General features: G+C 37.1%; 2 protein-coding genes across 3 annotated transcripts; both read right to left on the bottom strand.

Moving 5' to 3' along the window:
• Window positions 1-263: 263 nt before the first annotated feature.
• On the bottom strand, window positions 264-9,544 carry LOC103698630 (probable folate-biopterin transporter 4). Of its 2 annotated transcripts, none has more exons than XM_008780690.3 (7): window positions 9,198-9,544; window positions 7,080-7,207; window positions 5,839-6,060; window positions 5,291-5,752; window positions 4,985-5,182; window positions 2,378-2,515; window positions 264-819 (listed from the first exon to the last, which is right to left on the bottom strand). In XM_008780690.3, the coding sequence occupies exons 1-7, from the start codon at window positions 9,279-9,281 to the stop codon at window positions 555-557; spliced, it is 1,497 nt and encodes a 498-aa protein (XP_008778912.1). In that variant the 5' UTR covers window positions 9,282-9,544; the 3' UTR covers window positions 264-554. The 2 variants fall into 2 exon arrangements, with proteins under 2 accessions (XP_008778912.1, XP_008778968.1); XM_008780746.3 differs by lacking the exon at window positions 9,198-9,544 and adding an exon at window positions 7,365-9,146 and having other exon boundaries at window positions 482-819.
• Window positions 9,545-10,559: 1,015 nt separating this feature from the next.
• On the bottom strand, window positions 10,560-16,101 carry LOC103698897. The gene is made up of 2 exons (XM_017846835.3): window positions 15,746-16,101; window positions 10,560-11,047 (listed from the first exon to the last, which is right to left on the bottom strand). The coding sequence occupies exons 1-2, from the start codon at window positions 15,912-15,914 to the stop codon at window positions 10,764-10,766; spliced, it is 453 nt and encodes a 150-aa protein (XP_017702324.2). The 5' UTR covers window positions 15,915-16,101; the 3' UTR covers window positions 10,560-10,763.
• Between the last annotated feature and the right edge of the window lie 276 nt (window positions 16,102-16,377).

The raw sequence follows: 16,377 nt of genomic DNA, 5'->3' as shown, positions 1-16,377 counted from the left end.
TGGCAAGTACTGGCCCATAATTTAATAGAGAAAGAAGAAGTATGGTGAAGATCTATGAAAACCATTGGAGCAATAAATTGTAAAAAAAAAATGCTACGCCCTCTTTCAAATGCTTTAATCAATCTATGTGATGATCTGGAGGAAAAAGCCATCAACCTAATCTAATATTTCAAATTGGCACATCCTCATGATTCGAGATGACTACACTCACTATCCCCCATTTAAATATAAGAAGCCGTAGATTTAACATTGGAGACAAGATATTGATCACTAAAGAATAGGGACCAAGATTTAGATTCTTTATAAGAAAATTTTGTTTTACAAGCGAAACGATCAAAACTTTCCCGCCTCCTCCACAGCAATTTTGTAAGAAAATGAAGCAACGACCTGTGTTCTGTTTGTGCGTAGAGATCTAACAATCTACACTTTCACCGCTCTGCAATGTTAATCCTACTTCAAACTCTATTGGAGCAGGAAGAGAGCGTTGAGGAAGAAAACAAAAGCTGAGTATTGATTAGTCTTTCTTTTGAGCAATGCTGAGTATTGATTAGTTATCATTGTGAAGTCAGCCCTGTAGCTTCCTTTGGAATCAAAAACAGGAAGGCAATGGGAACAAGAGTGGCTGCTAGTTGCACAGTAATGCCAAGGGGAAGGTTATCAAAAGATCCAGATGATATGTTCAGCACTGAAGCCAAAGCAGCTCCCAAGAATGAGCCCAATGTGGAACTAAGGTTATTTATGGACATAAACAGAGCAAAAAGTGTTCCTTCAATTCCAGGTGGGCATAACTGTCCAGAAATGATCAAAAATGGCATCATCCTGCATGTCAGAAAGGAAGAATTGTAAGCAAGCATACAAAAGACTTTTAAAAATGTGAACATTTTTAAAATTCTCATCTGAGCAGCATGAACTTAGGCATGCATCATTGCCTTGTCTTTCAAGTTTTTGTCAGTCCGAATTTGAATTTCTCAACCATTCACATGCTCACAAGAAAATGTAGCAGAAAGAAAATGCAGTTTCTCTCAAGACAAAAAAAAAATGAAAGAAAAAAGAAAGAAAGAATATGTAGCTAACACTCGCGACACTAGAAAATTTTCATATCTGCAGGAATTTTGTCCCGCAAGGCTCCACCCTTTGCTCTTCTTCCTCAAATTTTAGTTTAATATCTTCCTCCTGATGGTCTCTTAAATATTAACAAATGTAAATGTCAGTAGACCTGCTATACTATAATATTTCAGTTTTGACTCATATCACGGTATGCCCTGTGCTGGGGAACCCATGCTCGCAAGCACATCTCTTTGAGCATATTAGCTTCTTTCAACGCAAATGCTCCAATAACATAGTCAACTAATAAGCTAATATGCTGTGGATTCTGTCCTCATCCTCGAAATATTTTACTAAGTAGTTTCACCTAAAGCTTCCAAACTATTTCACATGTTGTAAAAAGTGGCAATAAAAACAAGATGATGCAGTATTATTTTCAAATAAGCAGAAACAGATGTCATTGGAGAAGTACAAACCTCTCTTAATATTATAAAGGGTTGCGGTCCAGTTCTAGCCAACACCCCATGCAAGTAAGACCTATATAATGCAACAATATGCATACAGATGCAAAACACCTCAGGTTATTATTAGCTCACCCTAAACTTTCACAACCATGCTTACTTGAACCAGAGCCCAAGTTATACATATCTTATGAATCAACACACACACATACACACAGACACATCCAAAATATATGCATGTATGTATGCATCTAGGCGAGTGTGTGTCAACAACACGCATACAGATGCAAAACACCTTAGGTTATTGTCAGCACAATCTGAACTTCACAACCATGCTTACTTGATAACTTGAACCAAAGTCCTAGTTACTCATATCTTATGAATCACACACACACACACACATGCATGTATGTATGTATGCTTGTATGAATGTGCATGTGTTTGTATTTATATCCATTCAGACTTACCTCTTTAAGTGGTCATGCAATTCATTTTAGATGTGCTAGTAATGTATACATACGTAAATAATTGTTTAACTCCAAATGCCAAACATTTCAAACAAGTCTTTGGTCATAAAAATTTAAACAATTGACATATTTGTATTGTGTTTTAAACTATTTTTAATTCAACCCTGAAAATATACAATCCCATATTATAATTAACTGAGATCAAACTTCATAAGGTATGAGAAACAAATCCTTAAGACTTCGCCTATACGTGAGTAAGAGTACTGTTCCCTTATTGAAGCTAATCGACTAATATGAACTATATGACAATAACTTTTCTCATACAAAGTTTGATCGCATCAATCTGGAAGTGTCAGTCCAGGGAACTATAATTGAAAAGATCCAAATGAAAATCAATATACTTACTTGAATTGGTTAATTGCATCACCCAAAGCCGAACCCCAAAGCACCATGTACTTATCAGGTATGGCAAACTGAACATGTGACCGAGATACTAGGATAATGTCAAACAGAATCACAGTGGCAAGACCAATGTGAGCAAACCTGTCAAGGTATGAAAAATGTATAAATACTTAAACAAAAAGCTTTAAAAAATACAGGACATAATTCCCAGATAGCCACAAGGACATACAGAAGATATAAAGGGGATGTATTGTATAAACTTCGTAGACCTATGTTCTCGATGGCAGAGCGCCATCACCAACTTGATTACTTCCAAAAAAATCATGCGATAAAACAAGTAGAAATGGTAAGATCTTGTTGATGTCAAGAAACCCAAGGGCCAATTGAAGGATCAACAGCTTTTTTTCATACAACGGCAGCTCAAACAGCTCTAGTATGAGTACAACCAATAGAATCAAAAAAAAAAAAAAAGCGTAAAATATTTATTGATTAAAATCAATTATTATGATATCAGAAAATCCTGAAGTCAAACAAACAATTTGCAAATAAGAATTGGCAATGTCAAGGTTCTATTTCTGCCTTCTCGTTGGATAAAAAAAGAGATAATTAAATAAGACAAAACAGTACATGAGAGACAAAATAGATACAGCAGGTTATAGGAGGCAACATACTGGACAAAAAAAAAAACATCTATTAGCAGAAGTGGGCAGCAGTGCGATGGTTGAGACCATTTTTAAATGCAGAAGTGTACTTATACGCAATCATGATCACAAGGGCACCAACATGATTTGTATGACCTTTCACTATTAGTAGCAAAGCAAATTATTTTAGAAGGTTATTAACAGCAAAAGTGTACATAAAACTTACTGAAACAAGTTTGGAACACCACTAATGCCAGTCCCAAGCCCGAAAGGAGGGAAGACATTTGGTTGATAGCCACTAACAAGTCATGTCAAACTCAAATAGATCCAAATTGAAAGCCAAGTAGTTGGAAGAGGGCTGGATGGGTATGATCATAGGCATGGGATCAATGTTTTGCACTGACCAACAAGTAAAATCATTCCTATGGGGTGGCTCAATAAATCAATGTTTCAGAACTCACATTGCTCTAAACTTAATATCAACCTTCTGAATTGGTAACAAATTCTAGTCAAAGGCAACTTCTAGCACAAATCGTCCTACCATAACATCTATCAGTAAGTAAGAAGACCTGTCATACCAGTTGGGTTGTTTTAAGCTCATGCAACAACATAACAAACCTAAATATTTCCTAGAATTGAATGAATATTATGAAAAAAGAAAGCAAAGCATGATATTAAAATATATCATCTCAGATGACAGGCAGATTATTGACCAAAATACCACCAAATGGTGCCCAAAAGAACAATATCATCCTTCTGAGGGTTTCCAGGGACATCCACCATTCCTGTTTGGCAACAGTAGCCAAGAAAGCAAACATCTTCATTAAGCTTAATATATGGTGGGAGGAGCTAAGACACCTCAGGTCCCATTCCTAGAATCTTTAACTAGAACTGAAAATTAAAATACACCTATTTGAATTTTCCATAAAGCTATAGACTGATAGCAGTTGGTTAACTTAGAAAGACAAATTTCCAGAAATCATTTCATAGTATAACTATAATTGATTGCCCCGTAATGACTATCCAATTTACCTAACACAAGTCCATTTGGCCATGGTCATTTGCTATATTCCCAGTAACATTAAGCATAATGGTGAAGTCTTCCAAATTGGTGCTGTAAAGCAGCTTGACCTTTCAGCCTAAGGAGGCAGTTTATAATTTTCTCAGGTTTCTTCTTGAAAAATATGAAAATTTGAAGTATTTGTATTGAGTATTTTTTTTGGAATTAACATCCAAAAGAAGAAGCTAGCCCTCAATAAATTGCACCAAATGTGTGCAACGACAGTATACTAGGACTATTCATTCTTTTACATGTTACCTCAAAAAAAGATATGCAAGATAACCTCCACTTGCTATAGATAGAGGGTGGAATAAAGATATGCAAGATAACCTCTGCTTGCTACAGATAGAGGGTGGAACAAACCTTGTTATCATTCTCACACATATGATTGTTAAGTTCTTTCTTTGTAAATCCTAATGACACACTTCTCTTATTATGTCAAAGTCAAACTACTTAGGATTAGAATCAAATTTCTCGTGAATACTAGTTACATATCTCTGCTATTCATATGAATATCTTTGCCAACATTTTCAAGTTGTTGACCTGTAATTCAAACAAAAGTGGCTATTTATGTGCCTGGATGCTGAATATGCATGTCTTCATCAAGTTAGATTATTAAGTGGTATAATGGTACTTTCAAGACAATGTTTCTCCATTTCAGCATACTCAATACATTATCACTGGACATACAAAGTGATTTTAAGTTGCCCAACATAGTTTTGACTCTTTCATGCTCTTTCTACTAGAATTTTATCAAAGGATTGTCTCCTTGACCATCATTAAGATGACAGCATAATGTACATCATCAAAAAAGAATTAAGCATAGAGATACCATCACAAAGAACTTAGAGAACAATGCAGCAGAGAGACGAGAAAAAACTATAAACTGAAGGTGTTTAAGTTACTCACATCAGGATTTTTCTTAGCTTCATATGCTTCAAATAGCGATTGTAAATATATGTGCCAAGCATTAGGCCAAACCACCCAATCACGCGTACAGTCCCCAGAAAGGATGCTTCCAAATGCAACACCTCAGTCTGATAATAGAACATGTGTGTTGAGAGGTTTGGAACTGTAATGTTCGAAAAGAAAAACCATGCCATAGGTCTGTTCCAAAAAATCAAAAATATAGCAACGAAAAATTAGTTATATGAAGTTTAGTGTATAGGAGGAAAAACATGGAATAGTTCGAGCAACATTAGATTCTCTAGCTACCTTAGAATCATTGGCTTTCTAAATGCTCGACACAAACTATATGCAGCCGATTTCAGAGATAAATAACCTCTTGCAGCTAGCAAGCCATTCTGCTGTTCTCGAATCTCAGATTTAATGGATTTTGTTTTCCTTTCAGCATTTTTATGACTGCTTTTTTTTCTTCTAGAAGTGCCAGATTTTAATGTCTTAGTGAAGGAACCATTTCCACTTGAAAAGGTCACATCTGCTTCATATTCTATATGTTGTTGTTTGCTATGATCTGGTGTACTTTTAGATCCTGCAGGGGCCTCCTCTACTAAAGCACATGACAATAGCTGGATGGTTGGAAGCACAGAGAAAAGAAGGAAAATTGTGTCTATTCTGAGATTGGATAATGTATATCCTCCTAACAAGCTCCCACATATTCCTCCCAAGGCCATTGCAGACCAAGATAATGACTGGAGGTCACCAGAAAATTCTGCACTGGTAAAAAGAATATATCTCAGCTCCTTCTTAACATATTCTCAAATCAGAAAAGAAAAAAGAGAGAAAAAAGAGAAAACACATACTGCTCAGAGCGAACAGCCTCTGCAATCATCGCATCAATAACGACATCTGCCATGGCAGACCCGAAGTTTTGTACTGTTAAGAAAGCAGCAAGAGAATTGCTTGAACTCCTTAAAGATGTTGTCAGACCAAGAACAAGCCATGGCAAAAGAGAGAGTACAGTGGATATGAGCAAGTAGGGTATTCGCTTCCTCCCTCTAATAGGGATACAGTCAGATAAAATACTGCAAAAAAAACATAAAGATTTCAGCAAATAATCACACACCAAGTTAGAGAACTTGCATTTAAACCAATAAGCCATCTAATATCTCCTCCGATTTATCCCATGTCCACTATATTTATAAACACACACATATAGCACACTACATACCATACCTTTCTGTACAATGATTATTTCCCAAAGCCCTTGGTGGAAAAAAAATACAAAACTTTTGTATAACAGGGGGACCTATATACCATCCCAGTATTGGTCAATAACCCTCTCTATCCTCGGATATCAACCCCTACAATATGATATACAGCAATATGCATTTATATAACAATATTAGTCAGAACTGAACTTCTACACATGTATCATTTTGTACTGCTTGTTTTCTTCAGTAAAATTATTTTGAAACAATAATGCAGCAAAAGAATGATAGACACAATGGGTAGAATAATCACAAATATACCAGTGGTTTACAAATGTCTTTTTATTATCATAGAATTAACCAGAATAATCCAGTATATGTGGGGTAAAGAGGTTCTCTTTAAACGAATAAAAGAGTATCTTTTGAGCATGCATTGATGGGACTATGTTTCTTTAAGTGCTGATATGCACAAAAGATTGTCTGTGGTGGTAATACATGTCATCCTAAGAATGAAGCATTATACAAAATTTAAAACCATTCAAAAACACATCCACATGTAGTTGCTCAATAAATGTGATTCATAACAAAAATCAGAACAATTCACTATTGCATAACGAAGGAAAAATAATTATATTGACTGCATAAGACAACTGTTCAATAATTTCAAGCATCAGCAGGACTGCATCAAGGTGACATTATGACTATGGTGAAAACAAGGAAGCATCGCCATCACTAGATCCCAAATATATTGGTGAGAGAAATTAATGCTAATTCCATTTGAATACTATTAGTCTAGTATCTCAATTACTGGCTCATTATACACGTAGTGGTGACCTCCATTTAACAAAATAACCAATGCTATGCATGTTGCGTACTTGTAAAGACTGTATTACCCATAGATTGGTTTTATACTCCAAGGAGAATATGCAACAGAAACCACAAATTGCAATGCTGAGGGTGATAGCTTGAGCATGTCTTTCATATGGTATGAAACTGCTGTCCACACAAATGATCGGAAACCCTACAGTAGCATACAAAGTCCATTAGCACTTCCTATAAATATTTAAAAAAACAGAAGGACAAAAAGAAAAGCAAAGATGGTCCTCATGATATTAGTTCTATAGGGTGGGAAAATCACCCAGTTAGAATTAACTCTGTGAAATACTTAGCAAAAATACCTCCCAGATTTGAAACATATAGCTTGCTTTGTTTTGAGGTGGAGTGTGACAACTTAGCCAATAACCCATTTTTCATTTCTTCTTTAAGCTATTACCGCTTAAGATAGCATAACAAACTTTTGAGAACTTGAATACAAGGATAGCAGCTAAGAAGACAATAGTTATTCATATCTATATCGACAATATAAGACTACAAACATTTCAAGAATACTTGCTTGACATGGTCACCCCAAATTTTAGAGGTTGGAATCTTAAACAATGCCAAATTAATTTTAAAGATAGTGCTTATTCAAGTCATCAACACCGGAAGCAAGTATAATTACGGAACAATAGTATAGCATTTGGAATTCAGATACAAGCATCAAAATCAAGAAGCCATAAATCAACAAACTGGAAATAGATATTTTTACCATCTTATCAGGCATAGAGGTAGAATTCCTAGTTTCCTACTACCTTGACTATGGCTAACCTCTTCAAGGAGCACACAATAAAACCTTTTATTAGACACTCTATATCAAGAAAATTACAACCCTCTAAAGGAAAGGGCATTAATTAGGGAGGAAACTAAAGAAGATCTGAGCAACCTTAGGCTCCATAACCAGGACTAGAAACGTCTGCCTATGGAATAGGTTGCTATATAGAACCAGTTTTGGTTACGAGGATGGGAGGAGGATCTCAGATCTTAGAAAAACATGCAGCTAGCTCAGAGTGTTCAAGTTTAGCTGAAGCTTTTAAAGTGTATCATAAATCAGCAATTCAAATTAAGCAAAGATGGCTTCTCAAACTAGTGGATCTCCAGATCCTCAAGCACAAGAGTTAGAACAAACTTCTCAGTGCTCCCATATTCACATGCTAAGCATCATTTATGAAAGCTGTTACATCTACAAGTCATAACAAGAGCCTTTATAGCTTACAGAAGAACTTAGAATACGCTTTGATTCCATGAGGCTGATAAAACTAGACAAAGATCAGCATTCATAATTGCCTTGCAAATTTTCTATATAAGACTGTTGCTTCTTGTGTTAAATGTTCATAGTAAATTTTCTTCCAGGACAAGGGTGGCCTGCCTTCAAAAGATGAAAAGTTGACAGAATGATTGTGTGCGTGCATGTATATAAACGGCACATAAACAACTTCATCATCTCGCTAACTTTACATGGATAAGATTCTGACATAACAGGACAGGTAATGCAAGGTGGTAGAATTGACCAAATGGAATTGTTTGTATCAAAAGCATGAATTTTCTTAGTAATGCCAATTCATAGGTTATAGTTATTGAGATAAACCAGGATGACTCAAAATCATAGCATACTGTAAAGGTTACGCCAAAAATAAAATCCAATCTCAGGAGCAGAAAATCTCTAATTACACCAGCACCTCGAAAACTCTAATTGTCTAACATATTATAAGGCTGCCACGTATCAAGATCCTGATCACGATTAGCATAAGTATTTATAAGGAAGCGAACTCCAGATCAAGAAACCCAAACAAGAACAGAACAAAATAAGAGCTCCATCGTTTAAACACAAAAGAAGAAAGAAAAAGTTTTCTTCAATGGTAGGAGATACACCAAAAGAAGAGTAAGACAATCTTCTAGAGGAAAGGAAAAATATCCAACATCACACGCAACCCTTACGCGATGCCGCCCACCCCCCAAATCTCAAAACCGACAGAAAATCTCAGATCGAAAAACCAATAAGAAAAACCAAAAATCAAGAAAGGAAGAAGAAAACAAGAAAGCAACCAATGGTTCAATAAGATATCATACAAAAAGAAAAGAAACGAACAAGGAAGAGAATTTTTTTAAGAGAGATCAAAGAAGAAAAAAAAAACCTGAGTGAAATAGATCAAGGATACGAGCCATAAAAAGGGAACTCCAAAGGTATCTCTCATCTGCTTCGCCCATCGGATCCCCATCTTCACGGCTAGCTCGCGCCAACCGACGAAATTTCGATCACCTCCAGCCCTTCCTCTGGCCTATCTCCTTCGATGTCGACCGATATTCCGGTCGGAATAAGCGAATGAAGAAAGAAGGGAAGCAAGTAGGGATTCGCATCTAAGATTTCTTTCGTGAGGGGGAATTCGCTTCTAAGATTTCTTTCGTGAGGGAGAGGTGAGAGTTTCCGTAACCCCCTCGCGCTCGCTCTCTTCATGCTTTCTTGCGTTCGGCCCGCCTTATAGCCCGTTTCTCTACCTCTCTCCCTTTCTATTTGTTGACCGTCTGCACCGCGTTCTGCCAACGGGCGAAAGAAACGTGGCCGCACCAATCCCTTCGTGCCACGTGAGGGCAAACTTCTGGGGTAAATGGGTTGAGCCGCGTAGGGCGTACTCATGCTATATTTTTTTTTTTGGTCAAATACGCTTGCTATAGTCGAATCCAGTCCCCCGAGATGTTTCCGTAATGGCGCCATTCTATTACACCGGACCTTCGCTTAAAACTCTCATTGGCCGGATCCTATTTGATCTATAGCTTGATTTCAAGATTTGAAAGTATAGTTTGGTCCTCGCCATCTTGATTTCAGGATTTGAAAGTATAGTTTGGTCCTCGTCACTTTGATGGCCATGACTCTAATCATGTTGAGACAACAAGTTGAAGGACCATTTACTTTCCCATGTTTTGTAATTTTTTTTTCTTTCTTGGATAATAGTCAAATAATATGCCATGCATGCTAAGTCCACGCTACAACTCTTCTCGAATATATTTAGTTGGAAAAAATTAATCCCTATAACAAAATAAAAATAAGTAACTTTCATCCTAACGGTCTTATTTTTATTTTCATTTTCTAGAAATAGAAAAGTCCTAATCCTCCGTAACTCAATTCTAATTTTTTCTCAATATTCAAATCTCATTTTACTGTATTTACTCTTAAAAAAAATTCAGACGTGCCAAAAGGGCATACTACAATGGAAGCACTCTTCTTTTATTCTAACAAACAAGCTTGCCAATTAACTGATATATGTCAAGAGCTTCAGACGTGCCAAAAGGGCATACTACAATGTAGGGTACCTGCCACACTGAACTCTCTTCACCTAAAAAAAAATGTTGGATGCTTGGATAATCTCACCTTTGCATGCCACGAGATCTGCAGCAGCATGAGAAAGAACAGTATTGTAAGTGTCCTGATGTTGCACCAGGTGGGAAGTTTTCCCTTTTATCAGACTTCAAAATCCAAAGAAAGGCGAAAAAGGCGCATATACTGTGGCTAATGAACACAAATAACCAATACAGCAGATACAGCCATTTCATTTTACTAAGTATGAACAACCAACTTGATTTCTACAGCTTTTAGGGTGCCTTCATCCCCCCCCCCCCCCCCCCCCCCCCCTCAATCAATTATCAACATACATGACTTTGGACCGCTAAGTTCCCGGTATGTTTCTGAACATGCGGCATGAATTTCAGCTGCAATACATTGGGAGAGAAGCAGGTTTGTAAAGGAATGGTTTGACAGCATGAGAATGTCCAGATGACAAATTGTAAGTGAACTTGATCCCAGAGTGAGCATCTCCCCTTCGAGTGCAATGCTCGTGGTAGCTGCTGATGGGCCTTGCCAAGCATGACTCCCACCTGTCGCTCTCAGGCATGGTCTCTGCCACTGTGTAAATGCCTTTCGAGTTTGTGAAGGCCTGATAATTAATAACCTCACCTGATTTGGTTATGCAGAGAATAGCTACCTCAGCACCTGCAAGGAACACGAAAACAACCCGTGAGATGATGAGATCGCGCATATTTAACGGTAAGCCCTTGAACAGCTCCGACAGAGGTGGCTGCAATTGCTGAAAAATTAGCTGAACAAATCTGTAGGCAAGATCACTTGCAACAACATAAGAATGAAAAAGCACATACGAGTTCTTGCAAGTAAAATGACTTTGCTGGAGAATCAAGCATATTGCAGGTTCTGCACAAATTCACCTGCCACAAGAAACTTCAAAGCAACCTCCGAGGAAACGTAAGACACGCAGTCAATGGCCACAAAATATGTTTTCCTTTAACCAGCATGGTAGCCAGGCCCAATAGAACATTACCTTGGCATTCATGTGGTCCTCATGAGCCCCAAGCAGAACGCTCCTCAAAAGACACTATTATTAAATAAGCACCGAGGAGGCAAGGATGAGACATGAATTTCTTTTGTTTTGCTTTTCTTTTTTTCCTCTTATAGTGTCATGATATGAGCGGTAAAGAACATAATACTAGATATCTTGTCACTCACCCATCAATAATTAATAGATGAATGCATGCAGATCGACACGACACAAAAATTTGTAAAATATTAACATCAAAAAAGAAACTTAAATGTTGATCTTAGAACCTTGACTTACTAATTTGCAAACCCATGACTGCATCAATACAGCAATGCAGTGGATTGGGTTACATGCATATAAGCACAAACACAAATTCAAGAAATACATTCAAGTATACTTATCTAGTCCACAAGCAGAAACGGCTGAGCAACAGGGCTGGCAGATTCACTAAAACATTTTCATAATGCAATGTTATTGGCATGCTTCATGCACATACTCTTGCTGTTCAAACTTCAAACTCTTATTGTTTTCTACTCATATAAAAATCTAATTGCAGGAAAAATAAAACATAATTGATGGCATGAATAAAGATCATATATGGGTGGCTGTTTGATGTTAGGAATCTACCTGTCCAGATCTGAATTAGTGGTAGAATGGGTTCCACTGAATTACCAGGTTTTTTTTTCCTCACAAATGATAAAAAGCTTGAGTTCCAATAATGACCCAATTACCCATTACGCATTAACATTCGAAGAATCAAGAGATATAGCAGTGAAATTATTTTGGCTCAGCTTTATATCACTCGCTGTCATCTGGTTCATTGGTTCATGCAGTTCAGGCTCGGATACATAATTCACTTTTGCTTACTGAATCAGGTAGGCTGAGAAGATCCATGTTCATTCATTTATACACACTATATCAGCATATTTTAAAAATGCATCGAGATACATCTAGTAAATGATATAAGGAAGGATTTTTATTTTAGAGTTAGAAGGAGCTACATAAGAAAATTTGCTGCATATAGGAATTAATTGAGTAAACCATTTTATAAAATTACTACTAGCTCATCTTTTTCATTTTACCCTGAATGATTTCCATATGTACCAATTTATAATTCACTACTGATTTAGCAGATCAGGTAATATCATGCTCCAGACTTGCCAAGACTGGCAGCTATAAACTTGGGATACGCCAAATTAACCAGTGTGCATCCTCTTGGAGAAGTTAATTTACAATAAATGGTAGAAGAGTTTTTTAAAATGGAGCATCGCTTTGATACAACCGTGTGGAGTGTTACTTCTCGGCAAATTCCAGGATTTTCTCGTAATCAAGGACTTGCAGTCCACCGTCCACAAGCATAATCCAACTTCCACAGACCTTTTGACAAACAAGGGCAAGACAGCACATAAAACTCCAAAATCATGTGTGTGCAAGACAAGTAATCTCTTCTGAGATTCTGGTGCTTAAATAATTTAGGTCCCTTACCAACATAAGCATTCATCTTGAACAAGATGGAGGTTTCCTCCAGTGAACTACAAGGAATGTGAACAACTGCCAATGTTGAACAACCAATGTATATAATTATTGTATCATATGTACCATGCCGAGACATCATGTTCTCGATACACTCCCCTTGCATATATTGGGGGGTCTACCAACCTAGCATTAATAGTTGTTGCTCTGTATCGTAGCAAGTAGATCAATTGATTGTTTTATGGATAATATAGAGTACCACATAGACATAAACACTGGTACTCTTTCAAACAAATATTTTTCAAGTTTTATTTTTTTTGTACGAGATAATTTCTTAAGTAATGGCATTTTGATGTCAAGTTCTGGTCTGAAGTCACTAATATAGTGTAGGATGTGAGTTATGTTTCCATGTGCAAGTACACAATAACAAAGAATCAAGAGGCTTTAACATTTAACATCGAAGTGTCTGAAGAAAAATCAAGACCCAAAACTCAAATATGAATGGAGGGCCAAAAACACCTATAAAAAACATTTTCCCTCTCCACTTCTGCCATTAGGATTCATAGTTTCCCAATTATTTATTAGTCAGAAAATAAATCTTAAGTTTGAAAGCACGTTTATCCACCAAAATAAAACTATCCAATATAGTTGTGCATCCTCTCATCCCAATGTATGTCAATTTTGGCTCCATGTCTATCTAGCTAAAAGCATGGTACAATAATATAATCATGACCATGAACAGGACACTGGTCGACAGTCATAAAAGGTCAGATAAAGTATTTTGAGGATCTTACCTTATTTCGCAATGGTTTTCACATATCGCATGTGTAATTGGAGAACAAACAAACTCCTCCTAATATGATCAAAGGAGTAGACAAAGTATTATAGAGCGTTAATGAATTAGAACTAAAAAGCATGTTTCCTCTGAATATCTACTGATGGTACTACAATTCCCAAAAAGTGGTTCTAGGGATTGGCAAGAACACTCATGGTGTATCTCCATAGCAGATAAAGATGACTCAGACTATGCCATATTATGTTCTCTAAATAATGATTCTTCTCCAGAAAACTTGTCTTCAAACAACATGAATGGTTCGAACTGATGAATTTTGTATGTGAATTCATGGATAGCATTTCTCAGAAATAGAACTTCTCCGTTTAGGTCAACAACTAAAAGTAAATTATGTCCTAATCAGCCCACCCATCAATGAATCCTTGGTGGCTGCTTATAGGGAACATATGGCTCCCAAAAAAGAGGAAAGAATAAGTCAAGTGGCCCCAATAAGAGCAAAGATGTGGTTCTCAGAATTGAATAAAATAGAAAAAAATAAAACAAAATAACATAAGTGGAAGTAAGCCCAATTCAAGCCTCTCAACCCACCACAAGGTATGCTCTCAAACCATTCACTCAATTGTTTCATTACCTTGGTCGAGCTGTCTCCCTCTAGCTTTATAGGTCACCAAAATGTGTTAACTAGAACATAACCACGATAACTATCTTGGATGCCAAATATATTCTTTCAAGTGTACCCACACTTAACTCTTAGTGACAACTATTTTAATATAGGAATATGAACTATTGGATATGATCATCATGAACTATTGATAAATTCATTATCTCTATTGGATATTTAGCTTTCAGTTTGAGTAGGGTGATCAGATTTGTACCCAACATATGACGTCCAGACCATCATTGAGAATACAGTATTGGACGCTTACTCATGCATCTTACAAAAGTCAAGAGGCCATCTCCAATTCTTAATCAAGCTGAGTTTTCAACAATATCCAGCTCAATTCATAATAATGATCAATCTTTAGGCTCACCCAACAAAAATTGTCATAGTTTCTCGCAATCAATTTGTGCAACTTGAAGAATAGCATGTCTGGGGGATGAAAATTGTTTTTACAATGTCACGAAGTCAGAAGAAGCTCACTAGAATAAAAATTTCCCATTAATAGGTGAAATATATTCTTTTCAAAGGAAACTCAAAGATATAAGCCAGTCATTTCAAAGACCATGAACAAGTCCTTCATTACCAGTTCTTTGCGAGCACTTTACAAATATTGTCACATGCACAGAAGTTCATGACACTTTTCTAACAAGGATGTTCAGCTTGACTCATCGTAAGGTGACCTTCCTTAATATTTCCTCTAATCTTATATAGTCAATCGACTAATCTAATATTGACGGTGAAGATACCACAACCATGATTTAGATCTGATTCGAAATCTAAGTATATTTCACATTTCTATGAAGAACATAGGGATAGCTAACAATGCGATCAGTTATAGAGTTTCAAAAAGTTAAAGACAGCGAGAGAGATGGATAGAATCAATTGCCAATTCTACTAGTTGATCGAGCTTCAACACAAGACCATCCTCTATATTTTCAAATGTCGAATACCAAATCTACTGTATGTCCTTTTGACCTCTATCTTCTAACGTCAACGATTGTAGTGGAAGTTTCATTCCTTGCTGCTGAATTTCGTATAATTACCTTTCCAAAATAATCCCTTTTTTTCCACTTTGTACTCGGTAGCCTAGTTTTCTTGACTCCGGATCATCAGCGTGCTAAATTGACAAATGAAATTGGGATGTACGAACCACGGATTTTAAGTAATGAAGAAAGAGAAATTACGTAGTTGTTGAAGCAGACAGAAGTAGAATGAAACATCGAAACAACTAAACTACCAATTACTCTAAACCATCAATTGCTAAACAAAATCTTGAACTTGGTCACGAAAAGGAAAAAAAATCCCGTAACAAAAATCAAGAAATTTCTCAATCTTTTTTGAAATAAAAGAACCTATAACTATGAGGTTGGACAACCGAATCAGAGATCATAAATCCCAGATAAGAGATTGTTTAAAGACCGGAAAAATCACCTTCCAAGACGTGATCCTCGGGTCCTATGGAGGAATCCCCACACACATCGCACACTACCCTCCCGTGGATTTCCCCGGTCCACCCCTCCGCCGCGCCGCACAGCAGCAGCACCAGAACGAGCATGCCCATCACCTCCACCGCCGGTCCTCCTCTCCTCGGCGGCTCCATCTCCGGCGGTGCGTCTTCGATCCTCGAAGAGAGAGAGATGAGCACGAGCTTCTCAAAGTCTTCCCCTTTCCTATTTGATGACAGTCTGCAGGCCTCGGTGGCAGCTCGCTTCCAGCGAAGTTTGCCGACATCCTTACAGGCCACGGTGTGAGATCCACCGTTGAAGAGTGGCAAGAGATTGGATCCATGTCGATGAACGGCTGATATCGATCACCTGTGCTGATGTATTTATATCGCTGTTTGCTACGCTGTCCCTGCCCCAAGTGGCACCCCCAGGGCCATGTCATGTGTGACTTCGTGTCATGTTGTGGGCTTCTTAAATCCAATTACTTGCAAGCCTAATTTCAATATTACAAGCACAATATGTTGCTACCATGATTAGTAACCTATCTTGAGCACTATCATTTCACATCGATTTATTCTTAACAACACTTAACATCTAATTTTCTTATTATTTTCCTTT

Source organism: Phoenix dactylifera, chromosome 9 (assembly GCF_009389715.1).
Source record: "Phoenix dactylifera cultivar Barhee BC4 chromosome 9, palm_55x_up_171113_PBpolish2nd_filt_p, whole genome shotgun sequence".
Taxonomy (NCBI): domain Eukaryota; kingdom Viridiplantae; phylum Streptophyta; class Magnoliopsida; order Arecales; family Arecaceae; genus Phoenix; species Phoenix dactylifera.
The sequence above is the reverse complement of the archived record's forward strand: the minus strand, read 5'-3'. Positions and strand labels throughout refer to the sequence as shown.

Bases quoted from the DNA above. Each gene is read 5' to 3' on its own strand.
- LOC103698630 (XM_008780690.3), bottom strand. From the start codon at position 9,281: ATGGGGATCCGATGGGCGAAGCAGATGAGAGATACCTTTGGAGTTCCC. The intron at 7,208-9,197 runs GTTTTTTTTTTC...ATGCTACTGTAG, and splicing joins CCTTGATCTATTTCACTCAG to GGTTTCCGATCATTTGTGTG. The intron at 6,061-7,079 runs GTAATACAGTCT...TTTTTTTTGCAG, and splicing joins AGTATAAAACCAATCTATGG to TATTTTATCTGACTGTATCC.
- LOC103698897 (XM_017846835.3), bottom strand. From the start codon at position 15,914: ATGGAGCCGCCGAGGAGAGGAGGACCGGCGGTGGAGGTGATGGGCATG. The intron at 11,048-15,745 runs GTGATTTTTCCG...TGTTCCTTGCAG, and splicing joins CGAGGATCACGTCTTGGAAG to GTGCTGAGGTAGCTATTCTC.